The 14727-nt window shown below is 37.6% G+C and overlaps 1 protein-coding gene across 4 annotated transcripts in view; it reads left to right on the top strand.

Annotated features, from left to right (window-relative positions):
• CTNNA2 (catenin alpha 2) overlaps window positions 1-14727 on the top strand; it is a 949691-nt gene that overhangs the window by 868884 nt on the left and 66080 nt on the right. For all 4 annotated transcript variants that reach the window (XM_044919117.1, XM_044919118.1, XM_044919116.1 and 1 more), the window contains 2 exons: window positions 2762-2875; window positions 10622-10803. In XM_044919117.1, coding sequence (XP_044775052.1) covers window positions 2762-2875; window positions 10622-10803 — 296 coding nt within the window. The remainder of the gene's footprint in view (window positions 1-2761; window positions 2876-10621; window positions 10804-14727) is intronic.

Genomic DNA, 14727 nt, shown 5'->3' with positions numbered 1-14727 from the left:
AGATCATAACCTGAGCCGAAATCAAGAGTTGGAGTTTTTCTGACTCCATTTAGAGTCAATACCCTCCTCCATAACCCCCTACACGTAACTGCCCACAAGATCTCTTTCCTGGGAGCTACTTAGTTTTTGTAGCCGCAGAATATATGGCTTAACTGACTGGGCCACCCAGGCACCCTAGGCATTATATTTATTTCATTAGGTTGTTACAAGGATTAAATCCTTTAGCTGAATGCCTGGCCCATAGTGGTTGGTAAAAATTATTTCTATTATTATGATTATTGTAGTTGTTATTATGTATGTGTTATCACTTATTACTTGAGTTCACTTTTACCATTTACAAAGCATTTTTGTATGTATTTTATCCTAGAATCCTGTGAGGCAGACAGGGCAAATAGGAATTATTATCTCCATTTTATAAGTGAGGAGAGAGAGAAGCAGAAAAACTGTAAGTGACAAAAACAGTTATTGGTGGCAGAGTTGGGCCAAAAACACTCAGATTCCCTGGGTCCACATCCAGGTGTTTTTTTTTTTTTTCATTTTTAAACTTTGTTTTGGTTTCTGAGCCCTAGTCATTTGAATGAAAGCTCATCATCATTAACCTTATGCTGCCAGGTTGTGTCTGTCACTGACTCATCTGCTAAACACACAGATCATTGAAATGTTTGGACACAGTACTATAGGCCCTGTCATATTTTCCTTTTTTCTATTGAGTGAGGTTTTTCATTTTACTTTTCTCTCTCCTCTTCAAAAACTAATGATGAAAAGCACTTGCAATCTTGTCATCTCATCTGTCAGCAGAATTTACCAACTTGCTGTAATTGTTCTGCAGCACATTGCAGAAGAGTGAAAAATGATCAGAGATTATTGTCTCTGTCCACAATGGAAATACAACCAGTTATTGGAACCAGGTTCTGCCCACCCCACCCCTGCTTTAGTTAATAAAGTATGGGAACAAAACCTCTTTCTTCCCTCTTTCTTTTAATAATTCTGTGAAAGAAAATTGAACATCTGTAGATGACTGAGTGAATATTAATAAGGTTGATGGAGAGAGAGAAGGAAAACAAGGAGATGCCAAGGCTTGGAAATTACTACGCATAATGTGATATTGGCACGGAGACCCCATTTTGTGCCTGTCTGACCAATCTCAAGGCTTCATGAATAACCACACCTGATTAATTACACTGAGGTAGCCAAAGAAACCAGCAGAATCAAAGTGTGCCCTTTTGGGAATGGGCAACAGCACCATCAGTACTGCAGTGGTCTGCTTCTTGCTTTTTGAAATACAGAGCCCTGGGAGGTGGTGCTCCTTGTGCCAAGGGGCAGTTTGTGGGTAAACTGTCAGCTTTCAGTCTAATGACCATGGATCTGAGAAGTTCGCACTAATGCACTCTCTCCCCTCATGCACCATCCTCACCAACTCCACATTCATCTTCTTAGAACTAACAGAGGATGATAGTCTACAGTACATGCTGCATGATTTAGAGGGCTTTAAGCAAGGTGTAACCTCTCATGCCTCAGTTTCCTTATCTGTAAAGTGGAGGAAATGGTGTTTACATCATAGGACTGTGAAGAAAACTGTATGAATTAGAATATGGAAAGTCCTTAGAGAAAACCATGATGGGCACATGAAAAGCACTTAACGTATGTTATCTATTATGGTCATTAAAGGTATGGAGTATTTTTATTTCTGGGTTTATGGATTAATTCATGCCTTTTCTCTGACACAGGATGGATAGGATCTTCATGTAGCTACTCACTTTAAAGCCGTTCCATAGCTCCAGTTCTTACCTGATTTATAATGTGAAAAAGATAGACACATTTGGGTATTTGGGTCTGAATTCTAATTCTGTTGCTAACTAGTTTAGAGACACTGGGCATGCTGCTTCTCAGAACCTTGGTTTTCTATCTCTAAGAATAGAATGATCCTTATTTCACTGTGCTGGTTTTAGCTAAATTGATACTATGAATGAAAGAGCTGTTTAATCCTTGATGGTTATATAGTGATTGGTAGCTTCACTTTTTAAAAGTGTTTGAATGAATTGATTTCAAAATCTTAAGTAATGATGATGGCAAACATTTTTTAAATGCCTATTATATGTCAGACACTTTACACAAAGTACATTCCTTAATCTTCACAAAAATCATAGAGGAACTTTTATCAACACCGGTTCACAGGGGAGGAAACCAGAGCTAAGAGGATTTTGCCAGTGGTCACGCAGGGATTCATATTCAGGCAGTCTTGACTCTGGAATCTATAGTTGCAACCTGCACACTACACGGTTTAGTGACCACATCAGATATTTCATCTGGACTAACCATTGGCTTGGAGATGATCAATTCTTTTTGCTTATTAAGACTAGAAAAGACTGGGAATAGAGCAAAAAGGGCGTTATAGACCAAGTATAGGTACAACTTTTGTTGTTGATGGTGATTTTCTATCTTAGAGTAGATTTCTATGGATGGAAAAACACACGAATATATTTTTCTTAAAATTAGAAAGCATGTCAAGAGCTAAACAGACTTTTTATACCTACAGGAGGAAGTAATAGAGTGTATTTTTTTAAGAGATAAATCAGGGCAACTTGGTTTTTCTGACTCCATTTAGAGTCAATACCCTCCTCCATAACCCCCTACACATAACTGCCCACAAGATCTCTTTCCTGGGAGCTACTTAGTTTTTGCAGCCGCAGAATATATGGGTGGAGTTGAAGTTTATCAATTTAAAATATGCTGATTCTTTTCTTTTCCTTTGTACCTTTAGACCCCAGAAGAACTAGAGGATGATTCTGACTTTGAACAGGAAGATTACGATGTGCGCAGCCGGACAAGTGTTCAGACTGAGGACGACCAGCTCATTGCGGGACAGAGTGCACGGGTGAGTGGACATTCACGACTTGGGTTTCATGCACTGGGACTGTGTACACCAAATTGGTTTGAGGAGATTTCTGATCCAGGGTCTTGGAATCCCAGAGATTTATAGCTCAGAAATCTGTGCTTTCATCTGTGGTTGTTCTTAGCAATTCATATTTTACACAATGGAAATAACCGTCACTGCTTCTGATTTCTGTTAACTCCATTCTCTCTCCATCACTTGAAACTTAGCAGTCACATCAATGCAAACAGTTTAAGAGTCTAGTGGATTTTGTTGGGTTTAGCATCATGATGAGATGCTTCAACAGCTAGGGGACACAGGAATGCTCAGATCTTGCATTGGCACAGACACCATGGTGCCGCTTGAAGTCACCAAGCTTGTTAACACAAGAGGCAATGACAAATGGAAAATTAGAGTACTATTTTGTTAATGGCTGGGCTGTTACTGTTCCATACTCTGATGTAGGGTCTCTGATGAATAGGACCACATCTTTGAAATTGGTTCAAGGACATCAAAATAGAGACAGAACTCCCCCACCCCCTCCGCAATATCTATTTATGGCAAGGGCAGTAGCCCTAGATCTGTCTGCCATATGATAGAGAAAGAAATTATCGAGACATACTAGAAATATGCCAGCTTAAGGCATGGAGCAGGAAGCAACAGAAAGATCATTTCTCTGGCTGACATTTGAACACTCTGGAGCACTCCATGACACTTTCTGCCAACACAAGTGTGTCAAAAGAGGATTCTGACCAATTCTATTAATCGTATCTCCTTGAGGGTAGATGCAGGTAATCCGGAGATTAAATCCCTGGGGATTACAAAAGGAGGTGAGAGTCTCCTCCCTTTAAAGGTTCAGTTTTTATGTGGTAAAAACAGTCCCATTATAGATTGTGTTCTTATTATATTCTAATTAGAATTACATTCTAATTCTCTGTTAAGTTTTACTTAAGAAAAAATAAGGGAGAGGACGCATGAGTTTGAGACAGAGGTGGTAATTTAGAATAGTGGCTAGGAAACCCCAGAAAGCTTACACTGGTTTAGGAATTGTGAAAGAAGAGTAGGAATACCCAGTCAGAGGTTAAAATAAAGAGGACTCAAAGAAGACTAAGCCTTATGTTGAGTCAAGAAAATCTTTGTACTTAAAACCCAATTTTTCTTTCGTGCTTTATGTCCTGATAGTTTCATGCAACAATGAAATGATTCACAAGATATAGATGGACATTGATAGGGGAAATGTGAGGGTGAAAGTCAGAATATTAAAGATGCACCAGCTTTGATTTTAGACAGACTTGGTTTTGAATTGTAAAGAGTGGAGTGAGGACCATGCTATGCTCCATTACATGTTGCTTAATTTCTCTGAGCTTCAGTCCTATTATCTGTAAAATGTGAATAATAGACTTACTTGATAGAATTCTTTTGAGGTTTAATTACTTAATATTTGTAAAATAATGAACACAATACCTGACATACATTAAATACTCAATAAAGGGTGACTAAAAATTGCCATCCCTTGGAAGAGAAATTATTTTGGATCACAGATTGGTGACAGTAGAAAAGTACACAAAAGAATATGAGACACCCTACCTAGAAAATCTTTTGTAGACTGTAAGCTCCCCCCCCCCCACCAGTGTTGAAAACTAAGAAATTCGTTAAGCTGAGAGGCTTTTGAGCCTGTGTTGGCATAACACTAAATCAATTCATCCATCAAGTCAGTTCATCTTCAAAATTAGGTAAAACCAGCATTTTTGTAACAATGATAAAGGGCAAATTTGAGTGATTCATCCAAACATTAATCAATTCAAAGTTAAATTTGATTGACTGCAACTTGGTATTGAAACAGTCCAGTATCCATTGACTTGTTTTCTCAAAGACCAAGGCATATTATACTACCTTTATCGTACTTTATAATCACCATCTTGTCAAAATGGCATGATTAGTCCCACTTCTTACCAGGAAGAATGCAGTCCCATTGTACTTCTGTTTCATGCATCTTATGATAGATATCAAGTAAATTAGGTGGAAACAAAAGTCAGATAGCCCCTGTCTGTATCATTTATTATTTTTTTCACCCAATAGGTGAAAAGACAATAGTCTTGTTTGAAAGGTTTTTCAGCGTGAATTATGAACATGGTCCAGGATGGTAAGAACAAAGTACCCCTATAATCCAGCACTTGCTGATTTGTCTTTGAGACCATCATGTGGTCTGTGTGATTAACTTGCAGCAGACAGCATTAGTTATTGAGTCAGCCTATTTTAGCCTGTAATTATATGATGACAAATCAGAGACCTAGAATTATGGCTGTAAGTTGGAAATAAGAGGGTGCATTGAATTGCTGAGATGACAGATGGTCGAACTTTTGACCAGAGAAGTACGGTAGCAGGAGGCAAAAGTTGTCTTTGACAGAAGTCGTTGCTCTTTGCAGCACCCAGTCCTTCCCCGATGTTCATGGACTTCACTTTGTGTTCTCATTCAGATAAATTCTTCCTCTCTGAAAAGGGTAAATTAATCTAAAACGAGGTTAAGGTAGGAGAAAAGCTTTTAATATCCACTCCAACTTTTCTCCCAAACTCTGAAATTAGAGTGTTTATTTCCTTTATGTTTCCCTATGTGCTGCTTCTCTACAGCGTTTTATGAGCAAGGGAGAGGCAGAGAATGATCATACTCTGATCCGATCAAATGTAGAAGTAATCAGACCTTATGATCCTAGACACAACATCTTATAAACTGTTTCCTCACAGGTTGATGTGGTTAAAATTGGTCAGCAACAACTCTTGGACACTTAACCTTGGTGATGGAATATATTATTTGGAGGCACACAGACCTTATTTTAAATATGGGCTTGGCCAAGCTGTGTGACTTTGGGCAACTTTCTTAACCTCTCCATGTCTTATCCGTGTATGTGTGTGTGTGTGTGTGTGTGTCCATGCACAGCATTCTACCTCATGATGTCATTAAGAGAACTGCATGGTAAAATGTATCACAAGATGTGTCACATGCTGTCAAGTTGACAAAGAAGATGATGATGATGCTTATAGCATAAGGTAGTTCATTACAAGGCTGGTCAAATAATTGAACTTAAAAAAGCATGGACAATTTAGGAAATCATGAAAGTTTTTACTTGACTAAATGGGACAATTACTTCAATTTTCCTATTTACTTCATGGTCTGAGACTGGTAAAAGTCAAAGGACCCACTCTTTAACTGCTGTATTTATTATTCCGCTTTAAAATCAAGTGAGTAGGAATGGACACAGTGAGTTTTAGCCCTTTTAATCATTATTTATAAACATTCTTGTACTTGAAGCCTAAATGTTAGAGTCTTGCTCTAGTTTAAGGAACTAATACTTGTCAGTTTGGAAGCCCATAGACTTCAAATGTCATTTCTCTCTTTGAGATTGGAAAAATAATCATATCAAAAGCTCCTGAGATTTAGGTTGAAGAAAAGATTCTGGGCCGAGTGATTATTGGCTTGTTTCAGTGATTTATACTTTCATTTAGTAAGTAGAGTTTATAACTTCAATCACAAAAAAAAAAAAAAAAATGGCTGGCTGTTCAGAGGAAAGGCTGGGAGCCTGGGTGGGGGCACAGGAAATTCTGTGGATTCAAGTCTCTGATGCCACAATTTCGGGCCCCAGATCAGCCAGATCAACAATCTGTAGAGCTGTGCTTGACTCCTGTGCATAGAAGCAGCAGAAATTCTCAGACCGCCCCAGGTGATCACATCAGAGAAACAGAAAAGCTGATTTGTTCCCTTTCCTTTTGGCCATGAAAATCACTTTTCTCATGTTCACTTAGTTTGAGGGAAGGAAAAATTGCATGTTACATATTTTGTATTCAACTTGATGTGAATGTAGTCAGCCTCTTTTTTTTTTCTAGCTAGAATGACTTTAATGTGTTAACATTTCAAACTGCTGAGTTACATTGATAAGACCTAATTAAAACTCATGTGTTGAATTTTAATTTGATTAACTGGCAAATTTCTCAGTTTGTGATCTGTTTATAGATAACCTTTTTTTTTTTAATTCCAGCTTCAGAAAAGGTCAGTTATGAATTTTTAAAAGCCAGGAGCATTTTAAGAATATTTAGGAAAAGACTTTGGCTCATCAATAGCTACATAAGCAGAAGCAAATGTAATGACACTTGCACCCAAGTCACACACCATTAAGTGCATTATGCGGGTCGAGCACCCCTAGAGTCAAAATAACATCTTCTTTTGCAAATCTGCTTTGAAGGGGCCTTTTTTTTTTTCCCTTCAGAATTGTGCCGTTAGAAAATGTCAGTTCTGGTAAATTCTCTTGAACTATGTTGATGCAGTGAGTGGAAAAATGGTTACACAGTCAATCAAAAGATATTTATTGAGCTTCTATTCTTTGCAGGATGCTGAAACCTCTACCCTAAGGAAGCTCAGAAAGAAGTCAGAAATAGAACATTAATAGGAATTAGAGAGTGGAGCAAGGCAGTTAATACTCAAATCCTAAATTATACAATTGAAACTCATGTGATACAGTTGAAAGATAAGTGTACACCCTTCAATGCACAAATTAACTTTTGAGACAATGAAAGTTTCATTGCTTTCCATCTGGGGATTGAATATAGAGGCTGGAGTTCTGCCAGGTAGTTTTACAGATTCTTCGACAGAGAAGCACCTAGTGAATGGCTTAAATGATGATGGTCAGGACTTGTGAGGTCTAAGTAAAATATGATTATCAGCTTTGTATGAGGAGGACAAATTAATGTAGGATAGTGTAAGATCATCAGACAAGGATGCTTCAGGAGAAAAGAGCATATTTAACTTCTGCAAATCCAAATCTATCTAAAATGCATTGGAATAGCTGTCTTGTTATTAGTACAATATTGTATATGTGAGTTTGTAACCAACTCTTTGGTTATATATTAACCACCTTTTTTGGATACAGTTTTTAAAGTACTTTAAAATATCTTTCAGAAATAGTGTTTTAAATATTTTAACTACAGTATTTGTAGCAGTCTGGCTTTTTAAATATGGATTGTAATTTCTGTATATACACATGCACACTCACACACATACACAGAGACTCACATGCTAGTTATATGAAGTCACACATGTGCATGCATGGAAGTTAGTAAACATGGCTGTGTATTAGTAAAATGTATCTGTGCAGGTAATAGTCTGGGACACCTTCATGCAAATCAAAGACACCCTTTACTCTGGCAGATAAAGCCTCATCTCTAGGTTGCTCAACCTGGTGAACAATGCTTGTGATTTCAGCAACCCTTGCCCCACTGGGATGGGATCATTGTGCAGTGTCTAACCTGCATGGTTGTGCATGGTGATCCAGTTGTGCTCAATAATTAAGCATGGTGTTAGTTGACCTGGGTATGAATCCTATTCCTGCAGCTTATTAGTTGTGTAATATTGAGAATTTAATTTCTCTGGGCCTTAGTATCATCATTAATAAAATAATAACACTATTATTAATCTTGTAGAGTGATTAAGTAAATTAAGTTTTTTTTATAAACATAAGCCTCTTAGCACACGACCTGGTATACATTTCTGTACTCAAGGAATCCTGTCAATCTTCTATTTATGCATAGTCCCGTAGACTCTGGGCCCATCCCTGTCTTTCATGGCACCTAGATAATAAGCTAGAGAGGTAGCTGAAAGGAAAACTAATACAGACATGATGATAACATGTTAGCAGTAATCCCATATATGCTTTCACTTTTTTGACAGAACACATTTATTATTTCATTTGCTGTCCACCATAACACTTTGAGGTAATTGTTTACTATACTTAGATCTGAAGAAGTTAAGAATATGATCCAGTAACAAGTAGGTCTTAACCGAAGTCAGTGACAGAGTCCATTGAGCCCAGTTTTTTGGAGCTTATGTCCATTGATGTTTTTATTAGAAATCAACTACCGTGGGTAGGGGGATGGGGTAATTGGGTGATGGGCATTAAAGAGTGCACTTGATGTAATGAGCACTGGGTGTTCTATGCAACTGATGAATCACTAAATTCTACCCCGAAACTAATAACGCACTATATGTTAACTAACTTGAATTTAAATAAAACCAAGTAAAAAAAAGAGAAAGAAATCAACTACCTTTCCTTCCAGCAATTCACTTACATTGGGAGGAGTTTATAATTAAGGAAGCAGAGTTTTCTTGTGTGTGTTATTTTACTTATCCTTTGCAAAAGCTGTAAGTTCCCCAAATCATGCTCTCATTGGTGAATACACATATCCCAGAACCATAGGGCTACTAGTGCTGTCATACTTACCCACATGTCCTTTCTCTGAATCAGGTTGCACATGGTTCTAAGAAGATGCAATGAGGTGATGCCAAACATTGCATTCAGGGCTTGCTATATACATGGTGTTTAACAGATATGGTTGATTGTCTTCATTTGTGATACTTATATTCTGTAAAGTCACCATGAACACTTAATTAGCAACTATAGAGTCATTGCTTCTAGAGGAAATAGAGCGTTAGGTTCCTGAGAGCTGCTAGTTTCAACATTTTGTTTCAACCAATCAATAAATAATGTTTAATGAATGTTTCTTCTCAGATACTTTAATTTATAGTTTTGATTCATTATCATTGAACTCATGGCCAAGGGCACTATAGCCCCTGCCTGCATGAAGCTTATCTAACACACGTATATTTCTCCATAAGGCACATCACAGCCTCTCTGTTCTTAGGGGCACTAGGCAGCACTTGAGCACTATGCATGGGGGCCATTTTAAATAGCAAAATTACCAACAAAGAGCACAAAGACGTGGAAAATGTGGCACTAAATAGGCGACAGAAAGGACACTTGTTTAGTGCTGAAACAAGAAGACAGAAAATTTGTTGTTCAGCCACATCTGGAAACAGGCCTGTTAGGTGACTCATTTTTTTTTGCAACTCTTTGCTTGTCTGTGAATGACCAAAAGTATCGCAAGTCTTGATTTTAGGGTTGCCAATAAGTTTTAGAGAATAGGCAAACTTGTAAATGAAGAATCCATGAATGACGAGAATCAGTTCTTGCTTTTCTACATTCCCATCCCGAGCAACTATTGAAAATCGACCTTTGCTTCCTAAACCTGTATTTTATCCCATCACAACTTCTTCTACATACTTCTAGGCTCTGTGGTTAGCCATGGTTACCTCAGGATTTGCACAGAGGAGGTGGAAGAGGGCTGGGTCTAGGTATGCCATCCCTGAAATACCCTGGGCTAGGGGATTGTTAGGTATCTAACCGTGGATTCCTTCATTAACGCTCATGGCAAGTCTCCCCACCCCACCCCCAACTTGGATGCTCAGATATTGTTTAAAATTCCTGTCCTTCCTAGCGACAGAAAGCCTTTTTTTTTTTCTTTTTCTTTTTTGTTTCCTTCTCTGAACAGATTTCAGTGTTGAAAGAGGTGCATTCTTTCATCTGGTAAAAGTTTCCTGAGACCAAATATAAAAATTGTCAAGAATAGATTCTTTTGAACAAACATATGTCATCAGAGAGACACAGAAGTTCTGTTACCGTCAGTGTGCACCTACCTTTTGGATCTCTATATTTTCTGTGTATAGGAATAGGGATGGGATTTGGGGGACCTTACCAGTCTGCGCTTTTGCCTTCCTAGGAATGGAGAAAACATCCTTTCTGGAATGGTGGGGCAGCCTGTAAACCTGGTCAGGGTCTGGCTTTGCCATTAGCTTGAGGCAGAGTCAACCTACTGTCTGTATTTACTTTGTCACCATTAGTCACACTGTTTCTGTAACCCACACAGGCCATCATGGCGCAACTACCGCAGGAGGAGAAGGCAAAAATAGCTGAGCAGGTGGAGATATTCCACCAAGAGAAAAGCAAGCTGGATGCCGAAGTGGCCAAATGGGATGACAGCGGCAATGATATAATTGTGCTGGCCAAGCAGATGTGTATGATCATGATGGAAATGACAGACTTCACAAGGTGAGGCCCAGAGACAGGAAGATCATTTTCTCATTAAGCCCAGAAGTGTAACAGTGTATATTAGCATGTGAAAGCCTCCTGAAAAATTAAAATACTACATCAAAGCAAGGTAGTGGTATTATAAAATTTACATGTGTAAGTCAAAATGATCTGGACCTAATTCTTAGCAGATAGTCAAGGAGGACAGATTCATTTCTGTGATTATTATTGTTTTAATTATCTATCCAAAGTCAGTCATAAAATCTAACCCCTTGGGGTTGAGTGACTCATTTTTGTTCTGTGCTGTTTTGCAATGTATTTAAATGCTGTTTTGAAGATGAGGTGAATGATTTGTTCATATCCCTTTGGAAAAAAAGTGTATCGATACATATGTGTGTGTGCATCTGTACATGTAATAGTCTGAATGCTAGGTCATGACCTAGCATTAATTTCAGCTCATGTTTTACCTTTGCATATAAAGAATCAGGTTCAACAATCTGATTCCATAATTTTGACAGGGAAATTAAAAATTGTATAACTTTTATTCCCTTTTGCTCTAAGCACTGCTTTTAATAAATCAAGAGACCAGTCAGAATTTTGTCAGGAGCATTTTCTTCACCAGGGGTCATTGCTGTTTTAATTTTAATCTCCTCTTTAAAGGGAGGTGACATTTCTGCCCTTCCTACTACACAAAGGGCAAATCAAGGGAGAGCAAAGCTCAATGAAAAAAAAATGCCTGGATTTTGAAGCTGAATACCAGGTGATTTTGGACCAGCCTCTTACTGTCTTTGTTTATTTTGCAAAATGGGGAAATAATGCTTTTCTCATCAACTTCACAGGAGAGTTTTAAAATCCAAAGAGGTAATGCAGTTATAAATTATGTTGCTATACAAATATAAGCTATCACTTTACTGTAATTTCCCCCCCCCCGGGAAACACAAATACACATGAGCAGAAATGTTTTAATGATTAAACATGATATTGGTTAATAAAACTATGTAAGATATATGGCAGTGTCAAAACATCACCTTATGGGTGACAATATTTTTAATGATTATTGAATGCTTCTAATAAGAGAAGGCTACAATTGATTTTAGGCTATAATAAAATATAGAATATCTCTGCTTCATCCCCCTTACCCTTTGCCTCTGGCCAATATATACTAATGACATTGCTGGGCCCTTTCTCTAAATATTTTTAAATTGTTTTTGACTTCGGTGGAATTACTTTAGTGTTATGAGGGTGACCTTTGAGACTTTTAAATGTCATTGTATTCATTAGAAGTTCAAATTCGTACATTTGGTTAGTCTTTGTTGGCTTCACAGATTTATTTCACACACAAAAAATAATAATAGGAGAAAACAATCTGAGACATTATTTTGGTCTGAATTTACTATGAATCAGACTATCCTGGCAGCCTCAGTCATTGTTTTTCTAGGCCTGTGATGACTTAATTCGCTTGTTTTCAAGATTGTATTAGTATTTTATCTGATGGATATTATGCAATCCATTAATAACATCACTTGAACAAATAATCTCATTAGTTTAAAGTGAATAATGAATCTAGTCAAGTTGCTAGTTTGATCAGAAGAACGCTTTATAACACTCCAGATTATAAACTGTGGTCAAAGAAGAGAGAGAGATTTGGGGGGGGGGGCTTGTTAGATGACGTTAAATAAGATGGACTTTCTATTAGTCAAAGTACAGTTTTAAAAGTGAAAAGAAGGCGACTTCAATTTCCTAGGGATTTCATGTAATCATTTTATGCTGATTTGAGTAATGAAATGTCTAGAATGCTACTGGTTATCATTTTTCCCACTGCCTGATGAGTAGTTTTGTGCTTCTTTGTGAGGGCAAAGGGAGGAGCACAGAAATTAATGATGAGAGAAACAGAAGAGGGCGTGCATTGGAAATAGAACACAGGAGGCTGAGCTTTTGCTGCTGCCTCCATCTGCAGAGCCTCTTCCTTGGCAAAGAGGAAGCTGACTTGAGCCTTTTTTTTGGTGGACTGTCACCTGAGTTCTCTACACTTAACCATATGCAGTATTATTATTATTGCCCTTGCATTTTCTGCTTCAAGGAGGAATAATTTCAACTGTATACCTCTAAAGAGCCCTATGTCCTATATTCTCTATTTAAAGGAAAGGCGATAGCTGGTTAGGAATCGAAACTTGACTCTTCTCAAATCATATGTTTAAATGGCATCTGGGGGCAAAAAAATACCCTTGCATTTATTATCTTGTTGTTTTATTCTTATCAGTAGCCAACTCATTAATTTGATTCAGTAATTTCAGTGATCTACACTCCATTATTATTAAAATTGGAGAGGTTCTGCCTCATTATTTGTGAAATAACTTCCTCATGGAGAATAAAACTAATTATGCCTCATGTCTCTTTCCTGTTGAGTTCTTGACTTCTATCTCATGGGCAATGGCAGAAGCACTGTCCTGCAGAGGGTGAATCCATATTTCTGATGTTATTCTCAGTAAGAAATAGCATGTACCAGTCTTCTGTCCCAATAACATAAGGTGTGCAGATGGCAGAAGCTCAGAAAAGAAACCCAAGTTTAATTGTATAGCAAGGAACAAAGCTGTCTTTTGAGATCAACCGTAAGTTCTGATCTGTAAGGAGAAGGATTTAGGCTAAGAAAAGTGACTTTCAGGGTACAGTCAACTGTAAAATGCTGAGCACTAGGCTCAAAAAACATGTAATCACCCCACTCTTCCCAAACTTCATTTCTGCTTTAGAATAGACACTCAGTACCTCAGCCTAGGTGTCATTTGACCGGTCTTTCAGTTCCAGTTCTTGACACTTTTCTTTTCATTCCAAGTCACATCTGGCCATTAAAGGGCAACCGTCTGCCTCCCTTTACACCAACACCCTCAATTAGTTCTGTTCATAGAAAAAAATAAAAGTACTGAGTTTGCTATACAATGCCTACCTTTTTAAAAATTTTTTATTGAAATACAGTTGACACATGATACTACATTAGTTTCAAGTGTACAACATGATGCTTTGACAATTTTGTATATTATGTTATGCTCACCGCAAGTGTAGCTATCAGTACAACTGACTGTATTCCCTATACTGTGCCTTTCACCTCCATGGTTTATTTATTCCATAACTGGAAGCCTGTATCTCCCTCTCCTCTTCATCCATTTTACCAGTACCCCCATCCCCTCTCCTCTCTGGCAACCATCACTTTATTCTCTGTATTTATGGATCAATCTCTGATTTGTGTGTGTGTGTGTGTGTGTGTGTGTGTGTGTGTGTGAGAGAGAGGAGAGAGAGAGGGAACTCATTATTCATTCATCTATTGATGGACACTTGGGTTGCTTCCATATTTTGGCTATTATATATAATGTTGCAATAAACATATGGGTGCATATATCTTTTTGAATTAGTGTTTTCATTTTCTTTGAGTAAATACCCAGTAGGAAACTATAGGGTATTTCTATTTTTAATTTTTTTTAGAAACCTCCATACTGTTTTCTGCAGTGGCTGCACCAATTTACATTCCCACCGACAGTGCACATCCAAACCAACACTAGTTATTTCTAGTCTTTTTGATTCAAACCATTCTAATAAGTTATAAGGTTATATCTCATTGTGGTTTTGGTTTCCGTTATTCTGATGATTAGTAATATGGAGCATCTATTCATGTGTCTCTTGGCTATTTGTATGTCTTCTTTTAAAAATGTCTATTTAGGTCTTCTGCCCATTTTTGGATTGGATTGTTTGTTTTAGTGTTGAATTGTGTAAGTTCTTTATATATTTTGGATATTAACTCCTTTTTGGATATATCATCTGCAAATACCTACTCCTATTCAGTAGGCTGTCTTTTTGTTTTGTTGATGGTTTCCTTCACACTGTGCAAAGGATATTTTTTTTTTTAGTGTAGTCTCAATAGTTTATGTTTGCATTTATTTCTCTTGCCTGAGGAGA

The sequence above is a fragment of the Neomonachus schauinslandi genome, chromosome 10 (genome assembly GCF_002201575.2).
Source record: "Neomonachus schauinslandi chromosome 10, ASM220157v2, whole genome shotgun sequence".
In the NCBI taxonomy this organism is placed as follows: domain Eukaryota; kingdom Metazoa; phylum Chordata; class Mammalia; order Carnivora; family Phocidae; genus Neomonachus; species Neomonachus schauinslandi.
This window is presented reverse-complemented; position numbering and strand designations above follow the sequence as displayed.